Genomic DNA, 23,894 nt, shown 5'->3' on the forward strand with positions numbered 1-23,894 from the left:
GAGCCAATTGGAGGGGGAGATGGGGGCGGGGCGCAGGAAGGCGGAAGTGGCGCCGGGGGAGGAACCAGGCGCATGGAGGGACTCTTAAAGGTACAGAGACCCCTCGGGGCGGGGGGCGAGCGGCGGCGGGGCCCGGGACGGGGCTGGGGGCGGCCGGGGACAGGGAGAGGGAGCGAGGGAGAACGCTGTGGGAACTGGACGCGGGGGGCGAGGGAATGGGGTACGCGGTCGGGGGCTGGGGAAGCAGCGGAGGGCCAGAGGGGAGGACATGGAAGCGGGAAGGGGCTTGGGGACACTGGGGACAAGGGAGGTGGGGAGAGGGGAGCTGGGGGCGCTGCGGGGAGTGTGGCGAAGGAGATGGGGGCCAGGGGCGGGCAGGACGCGGGCCGGAGGGAGACTGAGGCGAGGCAGGGCCTTGGTGACAGCGAGAGGCCGTAGCGGGGCTGAGGGGAGGTGAGTGTGGGGTGGGCAGGGGGCGCGGGCAGGGGGCACGGGCGGCTGCTGGAGGCGGGAGCCGCTCCGTGTGCCCCCGCGTAGGTCCCCTGGAAGCAGGCAGGGGGTCCCGGGGAGCCGGGGGCCGCCGCGCCCTGACCCTGGCACCGATGGCCGACGGCCGGGAGGAGCCTTGGAGCGAGGAGAAGCAGGCGGCGGAGCAGGACCCCCCAGCCCCGCACCGCCCCGCGCCCGGCCCGGGCCACGGCAGGTACGGGGCACGGACAGCTGCCAGGCGCCGCTGGCACCTCCTGTCCCCAGACCGAGGCGGGGGCCGGGACCGCCGGGGGCCGGCGCTGAGCCTGTTCCCTTGCCGCCGCCAGGACCCTGCCGCTCGCCGAGGATGCCGCAGCCAGGAAGAGACCTCGGCCGTGGCCGGGCACCCCCAGCCCCCCCGAGAACCCGCGGGTGCCAGGGGCTGCCGGCAGGAGCTGGGGGCCGCGGGCGGGCAGGGTGACGGGGCTGTATGCCAGGCTGCTGCGGGAGCTGGAGGCGGAGGTGGCAGAGCTGCAGCGGGCGCTGGCGGCCCGGGACGAGGCTGCGCTGCAGCGGGAGCGCCGCATCCGGCAGCTGGAGCTGGAGAACCGCCAGCTGCGGGGCCACGTCCGGAGCCTGGAGGAGGAGAACGATCTGCTGTCCTCCGGCCAGGGGCGGGGGGCGCCTGCCGCCGCCACCGCCGCCACCGCCGCCGCCGCCACCGCCAGGACCCTGCTGGCTTCGGGCACCGGCTGCATTGGTAAGGACCTGTGGGCAGGGGGACAGCTGAGTGTGCCAGGCATGGGCAGCCAGGGGGGGACAGCTGAGTGTGCCAGGCATGGGCAGCCATGGGGGGGACAGCTGAGTGTGCCAGGCATGGGCAGCCATGGGGGGGACAGCTGAGTGTGCCAGGCATGGGCAGCCAGGGGGGGACAGCTGAGTGTGCCAGGCATAGGCAGCCAGGGGGGAGGCAGCTGAGTGTGCCAGGGATGGGCAGCCATGGGGGGGACAGCTGAGTGTGCCAGGCATGGGCAGCCAGGGGGGAGGCAGCTGAGTGTGCCAGGGATGGGCAGCCATGGGGGGGACAGCTGAGTGTGCCAGGCATGGGCAGCCAGGGGGGGACAGCTGAGTGTGCCAGGCATAGGCAGCCATGGGGGAGGCAGCTGAGTGTGCCAGGCATGGGCAGCCAGGGGGGAGGCAGCTGAGTGTGCCAGGCATGGGCAGCCATGGGGGAGGCAGCTGAGTGTGCCAGGCATGGGCAGCCAGGGGGGGACAGCTGAGTGTGCCAGGGATGGGCAGCCATGGGGGGGACAGCTGAGTGTGCCAGGCATGGGCAGCCAGGGGGGGACAGCTGAGTGTGCCAGGCATAGGCAGCCATGGGGGAGGCAGCTGAGTGTGCCAGGCATGGGCAGCCAGGGGGGAGGCAGCTGAGTGTGCCAGGCATGGGCAGCCAGGGGGGAGGCAGCTGAGTGTGCCAAGCATGGGCAGCCGGGGGGGGGACAGCTGAGTGTGCCAGGCATGGGCAGCCATGGGGGGGACAGCTGAGTGTGCCAGGCATAGGCAGCCATGGGGGAGGCAGCTGAGTGTGCCAGGCATAGGCAGCCATGGGGGAGGCAGCTGAGTGTGCCAGGCATGGGCAGCCAGGGGGGGACAGCTGAGTGTGCCTGGCATGGGCAGCCAGGGGGGGACAGCTGAGTGGCCCTGCAGGGTCACAGCTGAGGGTGCCAGCCTTGGAGACCTAGGGTGCCAGCTGGTTTCCTGCCCATGGGCACCCAGTTTGTGGGGTGGCACTGGGACAGAAGAGAGTGAATGGAGGCAGAGGGCTGGAAGGGGACAGGGGTTGAAGAAGGTGGATGAGGACAGGAGGATGGAAGGGAGCAGGGACAGGAAAGGGTGGATGGGGACAGAAGGTTGGAAGGGGATAGAGGCAGGCAGGTGGCACTGGGGCAGAAGAGGGTGGATGGGCACAGAGGCCTGGGCCCAGAGGGCTGCAGGGCACAGGGGGCAGCTGCCTGCTCCTGCTCTGGGCAGGGGCAGGACCTGTCCCCCAGCTGAGCCCCCTGCGTGTCCCCACAGGTGTCAGTGACAGCAACATCCAGTTCCTGAAGGGCCTCCTGGGGCTGCTGGAGGCTGACACCACAGCTCAGGTGGGTCTTGGTGGCACAGGGTGGGGGTTTGGGGCACAGCAGTGCCCCACTGGGGCTCACTGCAGGAGGCACTCCTGCCCAGCCAGCCCTGCTCTGTGCCCGCAGGTTGGGGGGCTCCAGCCCTTCTCTGCTGCCAGCCCCCCCGGGGAGCAGAGCTGTGCCCCAGCTGATGTCCCCCGGAGTCCCCTGGCCTGGCAGCTGCGGGCAGGGCTGCCTGGTGGCTTCCCCTCCTGCCTGGGCACAGAGGAGGGGGCTGGCAGCCCGACCACGCTCACCGACAGCGCCTGCCTCTGGGAGGAGGGCGCCGGGGACAGGCTGCCCGAGGGCACCCCGCAGTGGGCATCGCCCGTCGAGGTGAGTGGGGCTTGGGCAGGGCTGGGGGGGTCCCACCAAAGCTCCTGGGGTGCCACTGGAGAACCATCTGAGGCTCTTGGAGTCCCACCAAAGCTCCTGGGGGCCCACCAGAGTCCAAACTGAGGCTCTTGGGGTCCCACCAAGGTTCCTGGGGTGCCACCGGTTCCAGCACTGTGGTGGAAAGGGCCCAGGAGGTACCCAAGGCACTGAGGAGGTCAGGGAGACCCTGAGGGAGCCTGGGCACAGCAGAGAGCCTGGGTACAGCAGGGATACCCTGAGGGAGCCTGGGCACAGCAGGGAGCCTGAGGGAGCTTGGGCACAACAGGGAGCCTGGGCACAGCAGGGATGCCCTGAGGGAGCCTGGGCACAGCAGGGAGCCTGGGCACAGCAGGGATACCCTGAGGGAGCCTGGGCACAGCAGAGAGCCTGGGCACAGCAGGGATACCCTGAGGGAGCCTGGGCACAGCAGGGAGCCTGGGCACAGCAGGGGCATGGCCAGCTCCATCCAGCCCGCCCCTGACAAGAGCTCTCCCCGCTCCCTACAGGAGAATGGGAGGCCCAAGCTGGAGCTGGTGCCCAACTCGGGGGTCTACATCACCCACCCGCAGCTGGACGACCTGGCCCAGGTGCCCACCGAGAAGCCCAAGCTGATGACCAGGCGCCTGCTGGGCTACTTCTTCTCCCGGGAGACTCTCGCCCGCTCCTCGGCCGCGGGGCAGAGGACTGCCCACAACAACCCCAGCATGGAGCGGCCTCAGCCCCTGCCCCTGCCAGTGCTCACTGCCATCAAAGGTAGGGCACCAGGGAGGGCTGCCAGGGGGGCACTTGGGCCCTGGGCTTTAGTGCCCCTGAGGAGCTCGAAGAGTTCTTGCAGCCTCAGCGCTTCAGTGCCACGTGGGGGGTGCAGGAGAGGTGCCAGTGCCATGTGGGGGGTGCAGGAGAGGTGCCAGTGCCACGTGGGGGGTGCAGGAGAGGTGCCAGTGCCATGTGGGGGGTGCAGGAAAGGTGCCAGTGCCACGCTGGTGGCTGTGGTGGATTCAGGAGAGGTGCCAGTGCCATGTGGGGGGTTCAGGAGAGGTGCCAGTGCCACGCTGGTGGCTGTGGGGGGTTCAGGAGAGGTCCTGGTGCCACGCTGGCCCTGGTGTCACCCAGTGACAGGCCTGTGTGCCCCTCTTGCCCACAGAGTATGTCACCAAGATGTGTGGCCGTGGCTGCAACTTCAACGCCGTCATCAACAGCAAGTGTGGCACCTCCCGCAGGGCAGTCAAGAAGAGGGTGGTGAAGATGGACTGAGCTGAGCCCCAGGGCATGCCCACGGCCCTTGGGCCATCTACTGGAGACAAGCCCCGAGCCTGGAGCCCCTCCAGGGGCTGGGAGAGGGCACAAGGAGGGCCCCAGCAGGGCTGGCAGGACCACCCCAGAGAGCAGCTGCAGCAGCGCCCAGAGCCACCTGCCCTGCGGGTGCTGGCAGGGACAGGACAGCAGCAGGGCACTGATGCCAGTGCCCCGAGGTCAGTGTGGTGCCAGGGGCAGAGCTGCTCCCTCACACACATCCATGGAGTCACACAGCATGGCAGGGGCTTGCAAAGGACCCTCTGGAGCACATCCATGCCAAGTCCCCTGCCAGGGCAGAGTCACCTAGAGAAGGGCACTCAGGAGCACAGCCAGGTGGGGCTGGAAGCTCTCCAGAGATGGAGACTCCAGAACCTCTCTGGGCAGCCTGCTCCAGGGCTCAGCACCCTTCAGTTCCAGAAGCTCCTCATGTTCCACTCTGTGCCCATTGCCCCTTGTCCTGGCACTGGGCACCACTGACAGCAGCCTGGCCCCATCCTGCTGCCACCCACCCTTGAAGGATTGCTCAGCACTGCTCAGCCCCCCTCAGGCTGCTCTTCTTTAGGCTCCACAGCCCCAACTCAGCCTCTCCTCCTCACAGAGCTGCTCCAGGTGCCCTCAGCATCTCTGCAGCCCTTTGCTGTGCCCTCTCCAGCAAGTCCCTGCCCCTCTTCAACTGGGCAGCCCAGAACTGGTCCCAGTGCCCCAGATGTGGCCTCAGCAGGGCTGAGCAGAAGGGCAGCAGAACCTCCCTCAGCCTGCTGGATGCACCCCAAGGCTCCTTTGACCTCCTTGGGCATGAGGGCACATTGCTGGCTCCTGGGCATCCTGTGCTTGGCCACCACACATCCCAGCAAGGTAGTGGGCAAAAGATGATGGACACCTTGTGCCCATTGCCCCTTGGCACTGGGCACCACTGACAGCAGCCTGGCCCCATCCTGCTGCCACCCACCCTTGAACAACTGCTCAGCACTGCTCAGACCCCCCCCACCAGGCTGCTCTTCTCCAGCCTCAGCAGCCCCAACTCAGCCTCTCCTCCTCACAGAGCTGCTCCAGTCCATCACCACAGCCCCCAGCAGCTCAGGTGTGTCACCTGTGGGGGCCTCTTTGCTCCCCCCAAACAAGGAGCATGGCCCAGGGCTCTTTTCCTCTCGTTCCCAGCAATTTGGGGCTATTTGGATTCCTGTCCACAAACTGTTTAGTGCCCAGGGTGGGCTTAGGTTGAAGGTTGGACCCCAATCATCTTAGAGGCTTCTTCCAATTGCTGCTACCCAGGAAGGACTTGGAACTGTTGGAGCAGGTCCAGAGGAGGCCATGAAGATGATCAGAGGGCTGAAGAACCTCCCTGTGGGCACAGGGGGTGCAGCCTGGAGAAGGCTCCAGGGAGACCTTGGAGCAGCCTGAAGGGGGCTGCAGGAGAGCTGGGGAGAGACTTCTGACAAGGGCTGATCGTGCCAGGAGGAGGGAGACCGAGTGCAGAGCAGGCTGAGATTGGATGTGAGGAACAAGTTCCGCACCAGGAGGCTGCTGCAGCACTGCCACAGCTTGCCCAGGGAGGTTGTTGAGGCCTCAGCCCTGGGAGGTACTCAAGGTGAGGCTCAACAAGGCTCTGAGCAACCTGCTCTAGTGGAAGATGTCCCTGCAGGGGAGGAGGTTAGACTGGATGAGCTTTGGAGATCCCTTTCAACCCAAACCATTCCAGGATTCTATCAGTTCCCATCTTCCACCCTACCACCAACCCCTCCCCACAGCTTCCAGCTGCACATCTCAGCACCACAACTGGAAAGGACCTTTTGGTGGCAGCTCCTGCCCTGGATTTGCCTCTGGCAACCGAATTGCTTTTAAACATGGACAAGCTCTCAGCTGCCTCCACCATCAGGGCCAAAACAGTTCCAGAGCAGCAAAAGAATGACCAAAAAACACCCAAACGACCCAAAATCCATCAAGGGAAGCAAAATAAACTTTGGAGGGGGGGGGGAGGGGGAGGTTAAGGACTAAACCAAAAGCCACAAGAAAAAATAAAACCCAAGGCAGAAGATTTGGGTTTGGTTTTTTGTTTTGCTTTCTTTAACCATGTAAAGTAAACCACAAAAAGCAATAGAATCTATGGTACAATGTACACTATACACAGTGGGGAGGGAGGGCAGCACCTGGAGGAGGGAAGGGGGAAAGAGAATGTCCCTAAAAATGGAAAAGGAAATTCCAAGTCAGGTGGAAAGGGAAAGGGGGGAGAGGGAGAGGTCAGCAGAGAGACACGAAGAAGCTTTTTGGTAGTGAGAGATAAAGAAGTAGTCAGAGGGAGGAGGGAAATCTCCTTGGTAGTGGTAAAGAAATGGTAGCAAGGGGGAAAAAAAGGGGATAGAGTCCCCAGAATCCCAAAGGAAATTCCATGTCAGGTGGAAGTGGAAATGTGGGAGAGGGAGAAGTCAGCAGAGAGACACAAGAGTTTTGGTAGTGGGAGATAAGTAGTTAGAGGGAGGGAAAAAAATCTCCTTGGTAGTGGGAAAGAAATGGTAGCAAGGGGGGGGGGGAAGGGGATAGAGTCCCCAGAATCCCAAAGGAAATTCCACATCAGGTGGAAGTGGAAATGTGGAGAGGGAGAAGTCAGCAGAGAGACACAAGGAAGCTTTTTGGTAGTGGGAAATAAAGTAGTAGTCAGAGAGGGGGGAAAAACCTTCTTGATAGTGGGGAAGAAATGGCAGGAGGGAAAAAAGGGTTGGGAAAGAAGTCAGGATGGAAAAGAGGGGTTGAAGTCCCCAAAATTCCAAAGGAAATTCCATGTCAGGTGGAAGTGGAAATGTAGGAGAGGGAGAAGTCAGCAGAGAGACACGAAGAAGCTTTTTGGTAGTGGGAGACAAAGAAGTAGTCAGAGAGGAAAACAATCTTGGTAGTGGGGAGGAAATGGCAGGAGGGAAAAAAGAAAGGGGACAGAGTCCCTAAAATCCCAAAGGAAATTCCATGTCAGATGGAAGTGGAAATGTGGAGAGGGAGAAGTCAGCAGAGAGACACAAAGAAGGGTTTTGGTAGTGGGAGAGAAAGTAGTCAGAGGTGGGGGGAAATCTTCTTGGTAGTGGGAAAGAAATTTGGTAGTGGGGAAAAATGGTAGGAAGGAGGAAAAAAAGGGATAGAGTCCCCAAAATTCCAAAGGAAATTCCATATCAGGTGGAAGTGGAAATGTGGGAGAGGGAGAAGTCAGCAGAGACACAAGGAAGCTTTTTGGTAGTGAGAGATGAAGTAGTCAAGGAGAGGGGAAAAAATCTTCTTGGTAGTGGGGAAGAAATGGCAGGAGGGAAATAAAAAGGGTTGGGAAAGAAGTCAGGATGGGAAAAAAAGGGTTGAAGTCCCCAAAATTCCAAAGGAAATTCCATGTGGAAATGAAAAAGTGTGAGAGAGAAATCTGGAAAAGTAAGAAAGAAATCAGAGAGACAAAAATCTTTCAGTATGGGAAAGGAAGTGGCAGGAGGAAAGGGAAAAGGAGTTGAAGTCCCCAGGAGGAACTAAAAAAAGAGTCTGAAGTCCCCAAAATTCCAAAGGAAATTCCATGGTAGGTGGAAATGGAAAAGTTGGGAGAGAGAAGTCAATAGAGAGACAAAAATCCTTCAGGAAATGGCAGGAGAAGGGGGAAAAAAAGGGGTGAGGAAAGGGGCAGGGAAGGGCAGAGAGCTGCAGAGCAGCACTCAGGCCCTGGGGGCAGGCAGCGTAAGGCAACGATCTCCATAGAAAACCTGGGAGCTTCCAAAGGGAACTCAGGGATGGGGAAGCTGTTTAGAGACTTTAAATAGAAAGTTAGGAATGTGCTGTGGAGCCTCTCCCAACCCACCCACCAGTGTCCAAGCCCCCTCCATCCCCAGCTCCCGGGAGCTTCTGGGCTGTTCCACCAAGCATCTGCAGAGCCATGCTCCAAGGAGCTCCAGGATCAGAGCCTTGCATCCATGCTCCAAGGAGCTCCAGGATCAGAGCCTTGCATCCATGCTCCAAGGAGCTCCAGGATCAGAGCCCTGCATCCATGCTCCAAGGATCAGAGCCTTGCATCCATGCTCCAAGGAGCTCCAGGATCAGAGCCTTGCATCCATGCTCCAAGGAGCTCCAGGATCAGAGCCTTGCATCCATGCTCCAAGGATCAGAGCCTTGCATCCATGCTCCAAGGATCAGAGCCTTGCATCCGTGCTCCAAGGAGCTCCAGGATCAGAGCCTTGCATCCATGCTCCAAGGATCAGAGCCTTGCATCCATGCTCCAAGGAGCTCCAGGATCAGAGCCTTGCATCCGTGCTCCAAGGAGCTCCAGGATCAGAGCCTTGCATCCATGCTCCAAGGAGCTCCAGGATCAGAGCCTTGCATCCGTGCTCCAAGGATCAGAGCCTTGCATCCATGTTCCAAGGAGTTCCAAGATCAGAGCCTTGCATCCATGCTCCAAAGATCTTCAGGATCAAGCCTTGCACTCTTCAGAAAGAGGCTTCTTCTTCCTTGGAAGTGCTCTGGATTGCTCCACCAGGGATCTGCAGATCCATGTTCCAAGGATCAAACCTTTGCATCCAAGTTCCAAGGATTTTCAGGATCAAACCATTTGCCCCTTCATGAAGAGGCTTCTTCCTTGGAGCAGCTCTGGATTGTTCCACCAAGGATCTGCAGCTCCATGTTGCAAGGATCTACAGGATCAAACTCTTGCACCCACATTCCAAGGATCTTCAGGATCAAATCCTTGCATCCATGTTGCAAGGATCTTCAGGATCAAATCCTTGCATCCATGTTGCAAGGATCTTCAGGATCAAACTCTCTGTTCCCTTCACAAAGAGGCTTCTTGCTTGGAGCAGCTCTGGACTGTTCCACCAAGGATCTGCAGCTCCATGTTGCAAGGACCTTCAGGATCAAATCCTTGCATCCACATTCCAAGGATCTTCAGGATCAAACCCTTAGACCCTTCCTAAAGAGGATTCTTCATCCTTGGGGGGTACCCAAGTGGCAGCAGAAGGAAAGGGCAGGAAGATGTCCCCCCCTCAGCTCAGAGGGCTGCTCTCCTTGGCCGGGGATGCTGGGAGTGCTGCGGGGGTCATGGGCATCGGTGGCCCAGCAGGGTGGTGGGGGGGAAGGGTCGGGGGGGAGTTTTTGTGCCCACACAGGCGTGGGGCAGCTGCTGGCCCTACAAGTTCTTGGTGACCAGGTGGGTCTTGTAGTGCTTGGTGAGGTGGTCGCTGCGCATGAAGCGCTTCTGGCACTGGGCGCACTCGAACCGCTTGTCACCTGCGGGGGGGCAGAGCAGAGAGGGGGCAGTCAGAGGTGGCACCCACCTGCTCTTGGCCCCTCCACACCATCAGGACCTTCCTGGAGTGGCAGTGAACCCCCACCCCCCAACCACCCCTCCCACCCCTTATCGACACCAGGTTGTGTCTGCTGCTCCGTCCCAGCCGCTTCATGCGATGGGTTGGGTGGGAAAGGACCTTCAAAGGTCACCCAGCACAGTGCCACCCTCCTGTGGGCAGGCAGGGACAGCCCAGCCAGAGCAGGCACAGAGCTGGGGGTGGGGGGGTACAGAGCTTCATGGGGGCGGGGGGCACAGACCTGCATGGGTGAGAGGGGCACAGAACCGTACAGGTGCAGGGGGGCACAGAGCCACAGGGGGGCGCAGAGCCACATGGGGGGCACAGAGCTGTGCAGATGCGGGGGGCACAAAGCCACAGGGGGGCACAAAGCCACGTGGGTGGCACAGAGCTGTGCAGGTGCGGGGGGGCACAGAGCCACAGGGGGGCACAGCCGCATGGGGGGCACAGAGCTGTGCAGGTGTGGGGGGCACAGAGCCACAGGGGGGCACAGAGCCACGTGGGGGGCACAGAGCTGTGCAGATGTGGGGGGCACAGAGCCACAGGGGGGTGCAGAGCCGCGTGGGGGGCACAGAGCCACAAGGGGGCACAGAGCCGTGCTGGGGGCACGGAGCCGTGCGGGGGAGGGGGTCACATTACTGCGTGGGTGCGGGGGACAAGAGCTGTGCGAGCGGCACAAAGCTGCACGGGTGCAGGCGGCACAGAGCTGAGCGAGGCAGGGGGCGGAGAGCTGTGTGGGTGCGGCGGGCACCGAGCCGTGCGGTTGGCGGGGGCGGGGGGCACGGACCTGTGTGGGTGCGGGCGTGGCGCTGCAGCTCGTCGCTGCGGGTGAAGCGCTTGCCGCAGAACACCCAGTTGCAGACGAAAGGCCTCTCGCCGGTGTGCAGGCGGACGTGGGCCCGCAGCAGGGAGGTCTTCCGGAAGGTTCTGCCGCACTCGGGGATGTGGCAGATGTGCTTCTTCTTGCCAGGGTCACCCGGCCTAGGGGAGGGGATCAAAGGGACAGGCTGGGGTGAAAGGGAACTTCTGAGGTTGGGTGGGAAGGGAATCCAAAGACCATTCAGTGCCAACTCCGCCTGCCACGGGCAGGGACACCTCCCACCAGCCCAGGCTGGTCAAGGCCTCACCCAACCTGACCTTCAGCACCTCCAGGGATGAGGCTTCCACAGCCTCCCTGGGCAACCCCTGCCAGCATCTCCCCACCCTCAGAATAAAGAACTTCCTAATGTCCAATCTCAGCCCATCCTGCTCTGGTTTCAGACCTCTGCTCCTGGTCCTGTCCATGTCAACTTCAGAACCATGGAATGGGTTGGGTTGGAAGGGACCTTCAAGATCAGCCAGTGCCAACCCCATGCCACGGGCAGGGACACCTCCTACCAGCACAGGTTGCTCAAGGCCTCATCCAACTTGACCTCCAGGGATGAGGCTTCCATGACCTCCCTGGGCAACCCCTTCCAGTGTCTTCCCACCCTCCTCCTGGTGTCCCAATCTAAATCTCTCCTGCTCTGGTTTCAAACCTCTACTCCTTGTGCTATCAATGTCACCATCAGCCTTGGGGACAAGGGAAGGTCCCCCCAGGGCTGTCCCTCACCCCCTCCACACTCACCTCTTCTCCCCATCCTTGCAGTTGGGGCAGGTGCAGGCCATGCGCCGCCTCTTCTCCCCTGGCTGAACCTCTCCGGACAATGCTTGCTCCATCTGGAGCTGGATCTGGGTGGGACTCAGGCCACTGATGGTCAGGTTGTTACCAGACACATTCTGCACTGTCAACTGCTGCTGACCTGGGATGGGAAGAGCAGGAAGGGAGCAGGACAGAAGGAAGACAGAAACAAAGAAGAGGGAGTCAGGTTGTGCCCCTCCGCTCCGGGAGGGTCCACACTGCGCCCAGGCCTCAGCTTCTGCTGCAACCTCCTGGAGGTGGTGAGGAGAGAGGGACGAAGCTCATCTGCTGCTCAGGCCACCTCAGGTGTTGCTGGCCAACCTCTCAAGGCCCACATGCAGCCCTCCCCCACCGTGCTGGTCCCCAGAGGGGGTTGGTAAGTCCCTTTTTTCTGAATATACTGTGCGGTTTTTCAAAGTTTTCAGCTTGGTTTGGGTTGGGTTTGGGTTGGGTTTGGGTTTTTTGGTTGTTGTTGGTTTGGTTTGGTTTTTTTTTGTTGTTTTTTTTTTTTGGGGGGGTGGTTTTTTGGTTTAGGTTCTTTTCTTTTCTTTGTTTTGAAGCCTTTGGGGTGAGGGGACCCAAAGAAGGGAAGCAAAAAAGAAACTTTGAAAAAACGTGCAATATATTGATGAAAAAAATGGGACTTACCCAGCACCCCTAAGGACCTCTCCTCCTTCTCAGAGGGCAGCAGCACCCAGCAGCTGGGACAGCGGCTGGAAAGAAGAAGATGGGGGTCAGCGTCAGCAAGCGGGGGAGGAGGAGGAGGGAGAGAGGAGGGAGGAGGAGGAGAGAAGGAGAGGGAGGAGGAGGAGAAGGAAGAGAAGAGGGAGGAGACGTGGGAGGAGAAGATTGGAAAGAGGGAGAAGAAGAGGGAGGAGGAGATTGGAAAGAGGGAGAAGAAGAGGGAGGAGGAGATTGGAAAGAGGGAGAAGAAGAGGGAGGAGGAGATGTGGGAGGAGAAGAGGAGAAGATAGGAAGGAGGAAGGAAGAGAAGGAGGAGGAGAACAAGAGGGAGGAGTGAGGAGGAGGAGGAGGAGAAGAGGGAGGGAGGGAGGAGGAGAAGAGGGAGGGAGGGAGGAGGAGAAGAGGGAGGGAGGGAGGAGGAGAAGAGGGAGGGAGGGAGGAGGAGGAGAGGGAGGGAGGAGGAGAAGAGGGAGGAGGGAGGAGGAGAAGAGGGAGGAGGGAGGAGAGGGAGGAGGGAGAAGGGAGGAGAAGAGGGAGGAGAAGAAGAGGGAGGAGGAGGTTGGGGAGTGCGGGCAAAGCAAAGATGCCAGCGGGAGGGAGAGCACACAGCCAGGGCAGCACTGCAAGACACGCTCAGGAGGTGGGCATGGCCTGGGGAATGCCAGGCTGAGACCAGGCTTGATTTGCTTCATCCACGGGCAGCAGCCAGCAGGGCAGAGGAGGAAAGAATGATTTAGGTTGGAAAAGACCTTGAAGATCATCCAGCCCAACCATGACCTAACCCTGCCCAACCATGCTCTGCCATCCAGCCCAACCAAGCCTGGTGCTCAGCCATGTCCCTCAGCACCAGTCTCTGTGCTGGGAGACCTCCCAGCTGTCCACAGCTCCCTGAAGGGAGGCTGCAGCGAGCTGGGGTTGGATTCTTCTCCCTAGTATCAAGTGATAGAAGGAAGAAATGGCCTGAGATTGTGCCAGGGGAGGGTTAGGTTGGCCATAAGGAACAACTTCTGTGCTGCCAGAGTGGTCAGGGATTGGCACAGGCTGCTCAGGGAGGTGGTGGAGTCCCCATCCCTGGAGATGCTCATGAAATCTGTGGCCTTGGCACTTGTGGCCATGGTTTGATGTCCATGGTGGTGCTGGGTTGATAGTTTGGACTGGATGATCTTAGAGGCCTTTCCCAAACCAAACAATTCCATGATTCTATGATTCTGCCTCTTTTAAACTCCTCCAGGGATGAGGATTCAACCCCCTTCTTGAGCAGCCTGTTCCAGTTTGCTTCTTCCCAGTGCCCTTCACCAGGGGGCTGCTTTGTGGCATCCCAACCACAGCCAGCACCAGGTAGGGCAGCAGCAAACATCTCCCTGTGGCATCATCTCCTCTGATGCTCAGGGCCTGGGCCCCACAGTTAGGGGCAAAGCAGCAACTGAAAAAGAAACAAGAAAACCAAACCCATAAAAGCAAGCCCAGGGAGGATGGAGGCCCCAGCTGCAGAGCACAAAACCACAGCAGCCTGAGTTTTGTGCTGACAAGGTTGAGGCAAGCAAGAAAGAAGAGCTGCTGACTGCAAAAAGATCTGCTGAGAGAGAAACCAACCCCTGGCAGCAGGTCTTTCTGGATCAGAAGAGAGATAAAACCTCCCTCAGATAGGGCTTCTACCCTGGGTGACAGCCCACAGCAGCAGCACTGGGCTGGGGAAGGGTTGGTGGGCAGGAGGAAAGGGCACAGGACCTGTCTGGCCTGGTGGTGCAGGCACAGACGTGCAAGCAGAGCTGTCTGAGGCTCACAGGTTGCTCCAGCCACCAGCCAGGGCCATGTCTGGGTGGTTTTGGCTTGAAGAAGACATTTGTCCCACGGAGGTGAGGGCTTGGGTTGACTCTCAGGGTGGTCAGGGATTAGAACAGGTTGCCCAAGGAGGTGGTGGAGTCCCCATCCCTGGGGCTGCTCTAGAACCCTGTGGCACCGGCACCTGCGGCCACGGTTTGGTGGCTGTGGTGGTGCTGGGTGGATGGTTGGGACTGGATGATCTGAGAGGGCTTTTCCAACCCAAACAGTTCTCTGGTTCCATGATTAGAGTTCCAGGGGCACAGAACTTCTGTTTTGGCTACTGGAAACCCAAGCCAGCAGCCAGCACACTCAGTGGATGTGAGGACATGTCCCAGCCCCTAGGGCGCTGGAGCTGCTGGAGGGAAAGCCTCAGTGCCCCACATCCCTCTGCCTGGCTGAGTCCCTCTTGTCCCCACTATGAGGTGACAGAACAAGAGGAAAGGGCCTCAAGCTGGGGCAGCACTGTGACACATTCAGGAGGTGAGCATGGCCTGCAGGATGCCAGGCTGAGCCCAGCCTTGATTTGTTTCATCCACAGGCAGCAGGTCAGAGAGGGAGAGAATGATTGGAGAAGACCTTGAAGATCATCCAGCCCAACCATGATCTAACTCTGCCAAGCCTGGTGCTCAGCCAAGTCCCTCAGCACCACATCACTGTGCTGGCAGACCTCACTGCTCTCTGCAGCTCCCTGAGAGGAGGTTGGAGTGAGCTGGGGTTGGTCTCTTCTGCCTCAGATCGGGTGGCAGAAGGAGAGGAAATGGTCTGAGATTGTGCCAGGGGAGGGTTTAGCTTGGCCATGAGGAATAACTTCTGTCCTGCAAGAGTGGTCAGAGATTGGAACAGGCTGCCCAGAGAGTTGGTGGAGTCTCCATCCTTGGAGGTGTTCAAGAAACCTGTGGCCACAGCCCTTGTGGCCATGGTTTGATGCCCATCCCACAGTGGTGCTGGGCTGGGGACTGGACTCGATGACCTTTGGAGGTCTTTCCCATACCCAAACAATTCCATAACTCCCAGCCCACTGCAGAGCAGGACAGCAGCCTACCTCCAGTGTTGGTGATGGTGACAGGGACCCCTTGGACCTGCACACCGTTGATGTTGATGGTCTGCATGGCCTGGGCAGCAGCTGCCAGCTGGGCAGCGTTCAGGCTGATGATGCCTCCAGCAGGGGCGATCTTGGGCAGGGTTCGCTCCTTGCGTGCAGCTCCTTTCCTGCTGCTGCTGCTGCTGCTCCCCGCGGGGCCAGAGCTGCTGCTGCTGCTGCGGGACACTGGGCTGCTGCAGGAGCTTGCAGATCCACTTATGGGAATGCCAGGAGGGTCCTGGAGTACAACTGTCTGCAGCTCACCCGATGGGGATTTGAAGTAGATCTGATGGGAGGAGAGAAGAGGAACGAGAGCAGTCAATGGCAGCAGGGGGCTGCCCCCACCCCCAGCCTGTGCCCACACAACCCAGGGATCTGGGCTTGTGATGAGACAAAGAGCTGGAGAAGTTCAGCCTAGAGAAGAGAAGGTTCCAGGGAGACCTTCGAGTAGCCTTCCAGTGCCTGGAGGGGGCTGCAGGAGAGCCGAGGAGGGACTTTTGACAAGGGCTGAAGCTGTAGCCAGGTGGGGTTGGGCTCCTCTCCCAGGCAACCAGCAACAGAGCAAGGGGACACAGCCTCAAGTTGTGCCAGGGGAGGCACAGACTGGATGTCAGAAGGAAGTTCTTGCCAGAGAGTGATTGGCACTGGAATGGGCTGCCCAGGGAGGTGGTGCAGTGCCCATGGCTGGAGGTGTTGAAGCCAAGCCTGGCTGGGGCACTGAGTGCCATGCTCTGGTTGGTTGGACAGGGCTGGGTGCTAGGTTGGGCTGGAGGAGCTTGAAGCTCTCTTCCAACCTGGCTGATTCTATGATTCTGTGAATGGCTTTGAGCTGCAAGAAGGGAGATTGAGAGTGGAGAGAGGGCAGAAATGTTTGACACTGGGGGTGGTGAGACCCTGGCCCAAATTACCCAGAGAGGTGGGAGCTGCCCCATCCCTGGAACCATTCCAAGTGAGACTGCTGGGGGCTCCGAGTAACCTGCTCTAGCTGGGAGTGTCCCTGCTGGCCGCAGGGGGATTGCACTGGATGAGCTTTCTTGAACGGTCACTTCCAACCCAACCCATTCTGTGAGCCTCCAAGTCCTGTAACAGCAGGTGGCCAGCAAAGGAGACCTCACAGAGCCCTGTGGAGGGAAGAGCTCCAAACCCTTCTCAGACACCAAGGCATGGGCAATCCGGATGCCAAGCTGGGAACATCTGGCAGCTCCACAACCCCCTTCTAAATCCTGGGTGAGAAGCTTGGAGAAGAAAAGAGAGCAAGGAAAGCATAGAGCAGATGGTACCTGGGTAGGAACAGGATCCGTCGTCTGGATCTGGAAGTTCTGGGAAGGCTTTTGGGGCACGGTGGGGAGGGTGGCAGAGGCAGCCTGGACCACACGCAGGGCCTGCTGTGGGATCTGCACCACCTGAGTTTCCTGTTTGGGCTGCACCACCTGGACCTGCTGCACCACAGCTGGCTGGCCAGAGCCTGGGCTCTGCACGATGAGCAGGTTGTTGCCTGCCTGGATGATGTTCTCCGCCGTGGTCTCTATCAGCACCGTCTCCACCTGCTCGGCCACGGCCACGGCAGCAGCTTGGGCCGGGGACACTGCCTTCTTCCGAGTCTTTTTGCTGGGCTTGGAGGGGCTCTCAGCCATGACCTGAGCCTGGCTGCCCTGCTCGGGGGCGTTCACCAGGTTGTTGACAGGGAGGGTGAGAGTCACGTTGCTGGCCCCGGCCAGCTTGACCACGTTGCTCGTGCCCTGCGCTGGGGAAGCTCCACCCTTCTGCGCTGGAGCCGGTTTGATGGGCACAGGCTTGTGAGAGGAAGAGGAAGGAGTGAGGATGGCTTGGTTGGTGCCAGGAATAATTTGGATCTGGTTGGTGAGGTTGGGCTGGACCTGGATGGTCTGTCCCCCCGCAGCCTGCAGCTGGGGCACCGCCTGGTACTGGATGTTGGCGGACGAGCGCGGGCCCTTGTTGATGACAGCCGGGTTCTGAATGGCAAAGACCAGCTGCCCCCCGGGGTAGGAGGTGCCAACCTGAGAGCCTTGGATCTGGAAGAGGTTCCCTTTCGACGAGAGGATGCCAATGCTGTTCTTACCAGAGCCCAGAGGCAGAGGAGCGGGTTTGATGGGCACGAGTTTGCGAGGCGTTGGCTGAGGAGGGGCAGGAGGGGTCACGGCGGCTTCCACGGCAGGGGGACCGATCTTGCTACATGTGGCTGCCAGCAGGGCCAGAGGAGAGGGCTGGGAGTCCTGGGGAGCCAGGAAGGAGATGGGTGAGATAGAGACCTTGTGCCCAGCAAATGGAGATGGCAGGCAGCAAAGGGCACAGGCTACCCAAAGCGACCCATGCCAAGGAGACAGCCCTGACTGAGGGAGCTGCTTCATGCCCCTGCTGTGTGCCTGCCTCCAGCTAAGCCTCCTCTTTGTTTTAGCCTTTTAATTGTGTCCTTCTGGTCCCACAACCTCGACAGAGCTGCACACCCCCTGCAAACCTGCTGCTGTCTACACCCAGAGCTGTCAGAGGCAGTTTTAAGGCCAAGACTTGGATGTGTTCCTGTGTGATCTGCTTTGGGTGATCCTGACCTGGCAGGGGGGCTTTGGGCTGGATGATCTCCAGAGGTCCCTTCCAATCCCTGACATTCTGTGACATCAGCTACTAATAGCAGCCAAGAGAATCCTTAAGGAAAGGATCCTTAAAGAAAGCTCTGGGAAGACCTTAGAGCTGTCTTGCAGTATCTGAAAGGGGACTGCAGGAGAGCTGAGGAGGGATTCTGGAGTGATAGGATGAGGGACAATGGCTTTGAGCTGGGAGAGGAGACATTGAGAGTGGAGATTAGGAAGAAACTGTTGAGAATGAGGGTGGTGAGAGCCTGGCACAGGTTGCCCAGGGAGGTTGTGGAGCACAGAAGCACCCAAAGTGATCAAAGATCACATTCTGTGCTTCTGTGCTCCACAACCTCCCTGGAGGTGTTCAGGGCCAGGCTGGATGAGGCCTTGAGCATCCTGTGCTGGTGGGAGCTGTCCCTGCCCATGGCAGGGGAGGGTTGGAACTGGTTGATCTTAAAGCTCCCTTCTAACCCAACCCATTCTGTGAATCTATAAAACCATAACATGAGGAGGAGGAGGAGAAATAACAGCACTGGGGCTGGGAAGAAGTCCAGAGCGCAGCTTCCCAGCCTGTCCTACACCCAACCCTTCTCCTGACACAGCACCACTGGCTGTGACTGAGGCAGGAGGTGCCAAATGATGTGGCATTTGCTGCCCTGTGCCCAGGACATGTCACTCTGTCCCCCACAGGGAGCTGGCAGCCTGCTGATGCCCCAGAGCTCACCTGGGCAGTGGAGGCAGCCGGCTGCAGGTACTCACTGGGGCTGACAGCAGCAGTGGCAGCCATGCTGGCTCTGGATCTGCGAGGAGCAAGCAGAGAGGAGGAGGAGTAAGACCAGCAGCAAGAGCACAGACTGCAGCAAACTGATCCCAAGCCCCCCCACACCCAGTGCCACGATGGGGTTGGGTTGATGATTGGACTGGATGAGCTTGGAGGCTGTTTCCAATCTTCATGATTAGAGTCATAGAATCAGGCAGGGTTGAAAGGGACCACAAGGAGCAGCCAGTGCCAACCCCCCTGCCATGGCCAGGGATGACCTACCCTAGAGCAGGCTGCCCACAGCCTCATCCAGCCTGGCCTTAAACACCTCCAGGGATGGGGCCTCAAAAACATCTCCCTGGGCAACCCATTCCAGGGTCTCACCACTCTCATGGTGAAGAACTTCCTCCTCACCTCCAGTCTGAACCTACCCAGCTCCAGCTTCGCTCCATTCCCCCCAGTCCTGTCACTCCCTCTGAGGTCCACCAAGGGCCAAGAGGGAATGGCCTCAGGTTGCAGCAGGGGAGGTTGTGTCCCCTCCACTGCATCACCCAGAATGTCACAGCTCACCACATGCTCTCAACCAGGGGGTGACAAAGAGGGGCAAGAGGAATCCCTCCAGCTCATCACCTTCCTCCCATGCTTCCCTTTGGCCTCTGTTGGCCACCAAAGGGAGAAGCCTGGAACAGGGAGGGGGGGGTGAGCAGCCAGCTGCAGGCTTCACCCATCTGCACCCCAGCACAGCCCTGACCTAAAGCCATGCCCCCCCCCCGAGGCTGCAGAGGCAGGTTCCTGTTCCCAGCCCTGCTACCTGATTGTTTAACTTGGGAACCCAAAAAGACAGAGTTTGGGGACAGAAATGTGGGCTTGGGGGCTGGGAAAGATTGGTTTGGTTATTTTGGTGAGTTGGGTAACGAAAAGGTCACTGGGGGGGGGAAAGGGGGGGGCAAGAAAAGGCATAGGAGAAAAAACTGGGGGCCGGGGGCAAAAAATGGGGAGGGGGCAAGAAAAGGGGGAGAGGAAGGGGACAGGAAAAGGGGAGAGGAAGGGGGGAGTGAGAAGAGGGCAGGAAGGGAGGTGGGGGGCAAAAGGCAGGGGGGGAAAGGGTGGGGCTGGGAGGGCAGGTGCAAAGTGAGCCCCAGGACTGGGCTCTGGGAAGGTGGAATGAGGATCGGGCAGCGTCGATGTTTAACGACTGCCAGTCCTGCCCAGGGAGGTGTGGGAGATGCAGGGCAGGAGGAGGGTGCAGAGGAGGAGCTGTGGGGTTTGCTTCCCTGCTCTGCAGCCCAGCCCAGCAGAGGCTCAGCAGCAGGGGAGGTGAGAGGCATCAGCATGGGCTGGCTGGAGCTGACAGGGCCAGCAGCCAGCCTCAGGAAGGGCAAACTCGACCTTCTGTGAAGCTGCATCCACCCTCAGAGTGTGGCTGCAGGAGCTGCTGGGCAAAAGGCAGAGCTGCCCTGGGAAAAGGGCTTTGGAGCTGGGAGATGGCAGAGGAGCTGCTGCCCACACAAGGGCTGCTTAAGCTTAAAGCTGGGAGAAAAGTCCTGCAGGTAATGGAGCCAAAAGCAACCTAAAAACAGAGGTGAGGGCCCTCAGCCCCCCTCCTGCACCCCCCTGGCTGCCCAGGAGACAGACATCTCCTCCTTGGGAACGTGAAGCCTCTCACCAAACACAAACCACTAAGCAAACAAGTGCCCAGGCCCTGGGCCAGATCTCCACGGAGCCCAATTCCCAAAGGCTGGCAGTTCAGCCTCCACCGAGGCTCTCCCACAGCCCTGCCATGACCCAGGGCAGAAATCCCTAGGGAAGAGCCAGGGCTGAGTCCCAGGCGCCTGGGCTGGGTCGGTCCTTTGCTAAGGAATGTGGCCCAGCGATGCCAGCTCGGGGTGGGCATTCCTGGCCCCGTTCCTTGGCAAAGGGCAACCATTTCCCTGGGAGCTGCTGGCTGGGGGCAGCCTCCTGCAGATGAAAGCATCAGCTGCTGGCAGGCAGCGAGCTGGCTGGTGATAAAAGGGAGGCTTTCTTCCTCCTTCAGAGAGGGCCGGGAGCTTGTCCTGGTGCCCAAGCTCGGGCTGCACCCTCCCTTTCAGCAGAATTAGGGCACTGCTGAGGATTAACAGCCCTGACTACAAATAAGAGCAACGCTGAGCTGGCCAGAAGAAGAGAGACGCAGAGCAGGAGAGATCCCATTAGCTCAGGATAACGATGGGGGGCGTGGGGGAGGTGGTGTGGCAAAGATTTGTGTCCCTGCTGGGTGACAAGAGGCTGTCACTTGGGTAAGTCACATCTAAGGCCAGCAGTGATCAATTTCACATCTTAAAAGTGGGACCTGGCACAAACTCACTCAGCAAAGCAGCAAAAGCAAGCAGGTGGCAAAGCCCCCAGCCAGGAGAGGAGCAGGAGTGGAGCTGTCACTGGGAATGTTTCTGGAGCTGGGATATATAGAGGCAGGAGGTCTCCTCTGCCAGCCTCTCACTGATGTGCAGCAGGAGAACTGAGCCACTCTGCTTTGAATGCTGAACAAAGACTCTGCTGAGTGATTCGGGTCCAGTTTGCCCTCCTGTGAACCCCCAGCCAAGCCTCCAGAGGAAGAGGACTCTCCCTTGAGGCAATTAAAGAGCAGTGATTCATAAAAGTCATTTTTCCCTGGCCACCTCCTCTTCCTCTGCTGGTCACAAGAGCAGGTTTTTTATGGAAACCATCTCCCTGCATCCTGGAAGCAGCAACCTCCTCACCCCCTGCCTGTTCCCAGCCCTGGAAAAGGGCAAAACGACCAAACCTCAGCAATGTCTGGCTCCTTTGTGACATTCTATCCCAGGAAACATGGATCAAGCACCTCAGCACCTCACATCCCACCAGCTGAAGCTGTGAGGAGCTGCCTGGAATGGACTGCCCAGGGAGGTGGTTGAAGGCCCATCCCTGGAAGTGTTTCAGGCCAGGCTGGCTGAGGCTGTGGGCAGCCTGCTCTAGGGTAGGGTGTCCCTGGGCATGGCAGGGGGGTTGGAACTGGCTGCTCCTTGTGCTCCCTTCCAACCCTGACTGATTCTATGAATAAAGAATTCTAGAATGGATTAGGTTGGAAAGGACCTCTGGGATCATCTGCTCCAATCTCCCTGCCATGGGCAGCTCTCAGCTAAGCTCAGCTGCTTGAGGCCTCATCCAGCCTGGCCTTGAACACCCCCAGGCAGGAGGCAGCCACAGCCACCCCGGCACAGCCTGTGCCAGGCTCTCACCACCCTCACACTCAACAGCTCCTTCCTCAGCTCCACTCTCAGCCTGCTCTGCCTCAGCTCCAAACCATTCCCCTTTGGGCTGGCTCCAGATCCCCTCAGCAGAAGTCTCTCTGCAGCCTCCCTGCAGGCTCCCTTCAGGCACTGGCAGCAGCTCTCAGCTGCCCCTGGAGCCTTCTCCTCCCCAGCTCCCTCAGTCTGTGCTCACAGCAGAGCTGCTCCAGCCCTGGGCTCACCTTTGTGGCCTCCCTCCTAGCTCCTCCTGCCACCTGCCCTAGAGGTACTAATCAGTATCGATCTCCAGTTGTCTTGGGGGAGGTCTGGGCTAGACATTAGGAGGAAATTGTTGGCAGAGAGACTGATTTGCATTGGAATGGGCTGCCCAGGGAGGTGGTGGAGCGCCCATCCCTGGAGGCGCCTGAATGGGGCACTGAGTGCCATGGTCTGGTTGATTGGCCAGGGCTGGGTGCTAGGTTGGACTGGATGAGCTTGGAGCTCTCTTCCAACCTGCTTGATTCCGTGATCAGATCCCCCCCTTCAGGCTGCTCTTCTCCAACCTAAACAGCCCCAACTCACTCAACCCATCCCTCACCACAGAGACATTCCAATCCATCACCACAGACCCCCCCACACACACCACTTCACAGACCCCAACAGCTCAGCTACTCCTCTTTGCTCCCCCAAAAGACCCTTCCCATCTTGCCCGAGGGACATTCAGGACCACCACCCTAACTTCCAGCCCCAGATTTAAGCCAGCTGCCCAGCCCTGACCCGAGTTAACACAGGCTTTAATTAACACCTCCAGCCTGAAGGTGAATCAGAGCTTCCTAAATAAAACAGAATATCCATGAAAGGACCTTAGAGGCTGCAAAGGGAAAAAAAAAACAGAACACAAAAGGCTGCCCAGGGATGATGAAGCTGAGCAGAGTCATCGGGGAAACAAAACAACCAACCCCACGCCGGTGGTGCCAACCCCATTTGTTTGTCATGGCCATAAGCAAATAGGTTCCAAGTTGGGCACACAAAAGGAGCTCAAACACCTGCATAATTTACATCTTAACAGCAGGAAATCAAGAGAGCTCTTTTAGAGCAAAGCAGCCAGGAGGTTTTATTTCTCTTGGTGTCTTTTTTTTTACCTCCTGGTCTGACACATCAAGAGTTTTGGGTTGGGGTTTTTTGGTTGGTTGTTGGTTGGGTTTTTCTTCCCCTTGCCTTAAAGCTGGAGAAGGAAATTTCCTGAAGCTTTGGGAGGGGTAAAAAGAAGCAGCAGCTCAAATACGAAGCCAGCCAGGATGGATGGGGATGGTGTGGAAGTGCCAGCCTAGGGGGGAGGAGGAGGAGGGAGCAGCTCTTGGCTCCGCACAGGCAGGGAAGGAGAAGTTTTGCGGCGCTGAGTGGGCAGCTCCCTGCAGAGCAATCAGAGACCCCCGTGGAGCCTTCCAGCACCATCGCTCCCTGCTTCCCTAAGCAGCCTGCTGCACCGCACAGCCCCGGGGACCGACGTGACCACCTCGGCCCTTGCCTCCCTGCTGCACCCCCAGCTCCGGGACGGCTCTTTCAGCCCTGCCCTGCGGCTCCTCTGTACCCCCAGGCTGCCCGGCAGCAGCGAGCCCACAGCCCCGTCCGCATCCCGAGCGCCAGAACAGGGACGGAACTGAACCGTCCGAGCTCACAGAGACTCCTCCCGGCCCCAAAGACCCCGGCGGCAGCCCGAGCACTCCCGGGACAGCCACACGACGCCGCCGGGAACCCGCGGAGCACAGCGCAGCCCCTCGGGGACCCCCAGCAGCCCCGAACTCGCTCCACCACACACCGGGACGTTCCCCCACGCACGGCGGGGCCCACCCAGGCCCCGGGACCGCCTCGCCCAACCCCTCCCGGTAGCGGCGGCGGTCCCCGGGGAGGCGGGCCGAGGTGACGGGCCCGCCTCCGACCGGGCCCCGGCCCCGGAAGCGCCGCCTGCCCGCCCGCCCGGCGCTCGGCGAGGGCGGGCCGCGAAGGCCGCACGCCCCTTCCGGGCCCGCCGGCACCGCCGCGGCCGCCCCCCACGCCGCCGCCCCCCGCCCCAGCGCGCCCGACCCCGCCGCGGGCTCGCACAGACCGGCCGGAGAGGCGGCGGCGGCTCCGACCCCCTCACGGCGCCATCTTCCTCCTCCGGGGCCGCCCGGGCACCGCCCTGGGTGACTCTCCCCTCGGAGACCTCCTGACCAATCGCCACCAGGCTTTCCGCAGCTCTGGCCAATAGGCGGAGAGATGTTTTATCGCTGGCCAATCCCCTGCGGCTTGCCTCTTGATTAGCAGCTCCTCCGAGCAATGGGATGCGTGATGGAGTGACTGCTCGCCCAATGAATGCGGATCTCCAAGGTGACGGACGGAAGGAAAGACCCAATGGGAGGGCAGATCTTTGATTGACAGGGCGCCTGGCTAATGGCAGCGAGCTCAGCCTGT

General features: G+C 59.9%; 2 protein-coding genes across 3 annotated transcripts; one reads left to right on the forward strand and one right to left on the reverse strand.

The window, feature by feature from the left end:
• The first annotated feature begins 34 nt into the window (after nt 1–34).
• Nucleotides 35–6,300, forward strand: LOC135191958 (uncharacterized). The gene is made up of 7 exons (XM_064174694.1): nt 35–90; nt 538–703; nt 816–1,228; nt 2,545–2,615; nt 2,721–2,969; nt 3,515–3,761; nt 4,153–6,300. The coding sequence occupies exons 2-7, from the start codon at nt 603–605 to the stop codon at nt 4,260–4,262; spliced, it is 1,191 nt and encodes a 396-aa protein (XP_064030764.1). The 5' UTR covers nt 35–90; nt 538–602; the 3' UTR covers nt 4,263–6,300.
• Nucleotides 6,301–6,339: 39 nt separating this feature from the next.
• On the reverse strand, nt 6,340–23,623 carry SP2 (Sp2 transcription factor). 2 transcript variants are annotated; one of them, XR_010308885.1, is made up of 8 exons: nt 23,548–23,623; nt 18,181–18,256; nt 16,146–17,099; nt 14,827–15,151; nt 11,223–11,397; nt 10,404–10,597; nt 8,633–9,539; nt 6,340–8,224 (listed from the first exon to the last, which is right to left on the reverse strand). XR_010308885.1 is itself a non-coding variant. In XM_064174693.1 (7 exons), exons 2-7 carry the CDS (start codon nt 18,241–18,243, stop codon nt 9,439–9,441), a joined length of 1,812 nt encoding a protein of 603 aa, XP_064030763.1. In that variant the 5' UTR covers nt 18,244–18,256; nt 23,548–23,623; the 3' UTR covers nt 6,340–9,438. The 2 variants fall into 2 exon arrangements, 1 of the variants encoding a protein (XP_064030763.1); XM_064174693.1 differs by having other exon boundaries at nt 6,340–9,539.
• Nucleotides 23,624–23,894: the final 271 nt, after the last annotated feature.

Source organism: Pogoniulus pusillus, chromosome 40 (genome assembly GCF_015220805.1).
Source record: "Pogoniulus pusillus isolate bPogPus1 chromosome 40, bPogPus1.pri, whole genome shotgun sequence".
NCBI classification, from domain to species: Eukaryota; Metazoa; Chordata; class Aves; order Piciformes; family Lybiidae; genus Pogoniulus; species Pogoniulus pusillus.